The sequence below is a fragment of the Tupaia chinensis genome, unplaced genomic scaffold (genome assembly GCF_000334495.1).
Source record: "Tupaia chinensis unplaced genomic scaffold, TupChi_1.0 Scaffold000187_1, whole genome shotgun sequence".
Taxonomy (NCBI): domain Eukaryota; kingdom Metazoa; phylum Chordata; class Mammalia; order Scandentia; family Tupaiidae; genus Tupaia; species Tupaia belangeri.
Genome location: NW_006159662.1, coordinates 952,217 through 956,372, shown reverse-complemented (window position 1 = coordinate 956,372; position 4,156 = coordinate 952,217). Strand labels below are relative to the sequence as shown.

General features: G+C 45.9%; 1 protein-coding gene across 2 annotated transcripts in view; it reads right to left on the bottom strand.

Moving 5' to 3' along the window:
* The window catches only part of WIPI1 (WD repeat domain, phosphoinositide interacting 1), a 37,563-nt gene extending 33,413 nt beyond the window's left edge, over nt 1-4,150 (bottom strand). For both annotated transcript variants that reach the window (XM_006146753.3, XM_006146754.3), the window contains exon 1: nt 4,033-4,150. In XM_006146753.3, the coding sequence (XP_006146815.1) occupies nt 4,033-4,112 (80 nt within the window). In that variant the 5' untranslated portion in view covers nt 4,113-4,150. The remainder of the gene's footprint in view (nt 1-4,032) is intronic.
* Between the last annotated feature and the right edge of the window lie 6 nt (nt 4,151-4,156).

Sequence of the window (4,156 nt, the reverse complement as noted above, 5' to 3'; positions counted from 1 at the left end):
CGACCCGCGGTCGACTACATGGGAGTCCAGCGACATAGCCATTACGCTAACTGCTGGATCCCTAAATAAAATAATTTTTAAAAATAAAAAAAGGTCACATGATTTTCCTTGGTATTTTTTTTTTTTTCTACCCAAACATTTATTCTTCCTTGGGACACGGGGTTAGGTGACTACAGGTAACTTTTAATCAGTAAGGTGGCTGGTTCTGTTCCTCAGTTTTCCGACCTGCTCAACAGCTAAACAGCCACACATAGAGAGCAGCAGCAAAGCATTTGGAACTGGGGCTTGGAAAAGTAAGCTAAGACTACCTTAAAAGTTCAAAATATACTCCGTAGTTACTACTGTTTTTAAACTTTCCTTTTTATTTTGTGAGAGGTTTTTGCTATTAGGGCATGTGCGCTCGCAAGAAAGACAGGGAGAGAAAGGACAGAAAGCGAGAAACACACCCCAGAGGAGTGGCCACACCGCAATCCCTTCTCCTCCATTCTCTTCTCGGGATCTTGGGCACGCACGCACACGCGCCCAGCGTGAGTTTAAGCCACCAGTTCCAGCACTCGAACCGCGGTTGAGTACATGGGAGTCCAGCGACATAGCCATTATGCCAACTGCTGGCTGGTCCCCTGTTTTTAAACTTTCTTCACATAAACTTTTTCATGTAAATATAGATATGTTCAGTTGCAAACTGAAGTTTGTAAAGTTTGCAAGTAAGGAGAAAAAATACTGCAACTAGAGTCTTGTAATAGTAACTAGAAGAGTTAGCAATTTAAAGAATTTCAAACATAATCCCTGCTTCTGGGAGAGAATTTTATACATGAAAAAACAGCAGAGGGATTACCATTTTGTTTTTGCTTTTTAAATATTAATTTTCTTTTATTTATAATAATAATTTTAATTTTACTTAAAAAAATGCTTTCGAGAGATATTTTTTGCTATAGGAAATGTGCACTTGCCAGAGAGATAGAGACATATAAAAAAGAGTGAAATCACCCTCCAGGGGAATGGCCATACCACAGGATCTTGGGCATGTACACACATGTGCCTGATGTGAGTTGTTTTTGTTGTTGGTTTTAAGCTGCTGGGTCCAGGACTCAAACCATGGTCCAACACATGGGAGTCCAGTGACATAACCATTATGTCATCTGCTGGTCCAATAATAATTATTATTTCTTTTTTATTTTTAAAGAGAGATTTTTGCTATAGGGTGTATATGCTCGCTAGAGAGACAGAGAGACAGAAAACGAGCTATCACACACCCCCCCCCCAAAACCGAGCCACCCCCCCCCCCCCCCCAAGAGGGATGACCTCGCTGCAATCCCTTCTCTTCCAGTTTCAGGATTTTAAGCACCCGTGTGCATGCATGCACACACGCACACACACACACACACACACACACACACACACACGACCAATATGACTCCCAAGCCACTGGGTACAGGTCTTGAATCACGATCGACCATGTGGGAGTCCAGCAACGCAACCATCACACCATCTGCTGGTCCCATTATCATCACGATTTCTTAATTTGCTATAGGGCATGTAAGTGAGAGAGAGAGAAGTTGAGAAAGCAAACCTTCAGGTCTGAGACTGGAACCATCATTGGTCATGTGGGAGTCCAGCATCTTGACACCACATGCTGGTCTCATTACGTTTTTGTTTTGGGGATTCTTTATTTTGGTTTGTTTTTGAGAGATTTTTTGCTATAGGGCATGTGTGCTTGCAGGAGAGACAGAGGAAAGCAAGAAACCACCCCCCAGGGGGATGGCCATGCCACAATCCTTTCTCCTCTACCCTCCTCCCGGGATCTTGGGCACTCATGGACACATGCCCAGTATGAATTTCAAGCCACTAGGTTCAGAGCTCAAGCCACAGTCAACCACATGGGAGTCCAACACCTTAACCACTACGCCACCTGCTGACTGCCCCCCCCCATTGTGTTTTAAATGGCTGATCAATGGCCACAAGAGACTCTCAATCAGGAATTCTGGTTTAGATTTTATTTTATTCATAAGGCCTTTCTGTAGAAACAAAATTCTCATCCCTGTGCATGCGAATGGCATTTGGGACAAATATACTTCCCTAATCACATTTTAAAATGTACCCAAAATGTCTAGCACAGCATCAAACATGAAGTATGAATGTAGGGGGCTGGTAAAACTTAACTGTCTTGGCCCACATTCTCAAGAAATTTATAGAAAAAAAATAACACGGATACATACAGATGTATTCAGTAAGGGGCTAGACTTATTTTAAAATCCAATGTCATACACTCCATGGCTCAAAGCAACTGACTGTGACAAGAACTTTTATTTATAGGCAAGATAGAGCTAGCTGCCCAGCAGAGACTTCATCCAAGAAAACAGACTGAGCGTGAGGGCTAAGGAAATTAACTTTCAAGGCACCCTACAGTTTCAAAAATAACATTCTTATCTAATTGCTATAGAAAGCTGGAACTTACTCTGTATTATTCAATAAGTAAAAATTGACATAATCTCCCCCCCCCAATCTAATAATGTTACAAAGCAGAATTCAGAACATTTACTACTTTGAAGCAAACGCACTCCCTTCCTTAACCTGTGTTCAGTTGGGAAGGAAAACATTATTGAGGCATTTCAACAGTCATACCCTCTTGCAAAATGTGTCTTACAAAACATCAGAATTTTACGTGATACCATCATTTTTATAAACTACAGGTCTCACCCCATCAGCGGATCCTAAAAGTGGTTCAGTGGGTCACAAACCACTAAAAAAAGAAAAAAGGCAAAGGAAATTGCACATAATACTGTATGGATATTATCGAATATACGTTGTATGTGTATTGGGTGATGCTGTCAGATGTACTTATTGTGAGTTGTGGTTAAGAAAAGCCTGAAAGTCACCGCTCAACCAAGCAGTCGAGCTGCTCAATTACATGATTACACATACGGTTTTTCCAAACAAAGGCATATTGTTCAGTACAGGGTGTTTTTAAACAGAAACGCAAAGGGAATGGAAGCCAGGGTTGCTTATAGTATGCGACAGTCTGACCACCACTGACTTCGATATTAGCATAACTCTGTCCACAGCAGCCCAGGCACAAGCTTGAAGTGGGCTCCAAACAAGGAACCCAACAGAACTGGGACAGCAGGAAGTGGGAAACTAGGAAGTGGTCATCCCTGTTTGATGCTTGGGGTGCACATTCCAAAGAGATTATTCCATATGGTTCCCGGGGCTCACTTCCACGCAAAGAGGGAAGGCAACCGACAGAACCTTGCAGATGCCAGAAACAGTTCAGCGACTCTCGGCCTCTGGCCAAAGTCCCAACGTGAACATCAAAGTAAAACATTAAAAATCCACTCAAAAGCAGTAGGGTGGAGTTTCTGCTTCTCGGAGAGAAAGCAGTCTGGGCCCCAGGAAGGGCTTTTGGACTAGAGAAGGGGATTCTGCCTCGGGGAAAACACAGGGAGAAAAAATTGAAAGTTTCTTCCAACCAGAGCAGGCAGGCTCCATGCCCTGCGCTGGGGCTGGGGCTGGGACAGGGCTGGCCTGGCCACAGGGATAGGCTGCCTCTTTGTCCGAGGCCCTGCCCAGATGCCACGTTGAGATGCTCAAGGACAAATGGGAAAGTTTTTCCTGTACTTCCATCTTCCTGGCCCCAACTACACCGTCTTAGGTCAACTTGCAAGTTTCTCCATTCCTCCGATTTCCTTTGTTTTGGCCACTGTCCTCTTCCGAGACCCTCAATTTGGTGGCCAGCTTCCCCCGCCCTCTGTCCCCTATTCCGTAGCCTCCCCCAATCCCACTCCCGTTGCTAACTCTCTTCTTTGGCCCTGGGCTGGCCCCGCTGCCTCGCGGACGGCAATGGGGAAGCCACTGCTAGGTACAGAGTAGCTAACGAGACCCCAACTCGTGCGCTGCAAACACCGGCCGTCGGGCCGAGGCCCTCCAGAGTGCAGGCCCGCGCCTCTCTTGCCACAAGTTGCGTACAGGACAACACCCCTTGGACATGACATTCTGTCCCCCACTTTCCTGGCAGGGGTTCGCCCCGAGGCTTACGTGCAGTCCTGGTTGAAAGAAAAGCAGCTAAGCGCCGCCTCGACCCCTCCCGGGGGGGCTTCCGCGGCCTCTGCTTCCATCGGGGGCTTGACCCGGGAAGCCGCAGCTCCGGGGCGGCGGCAGC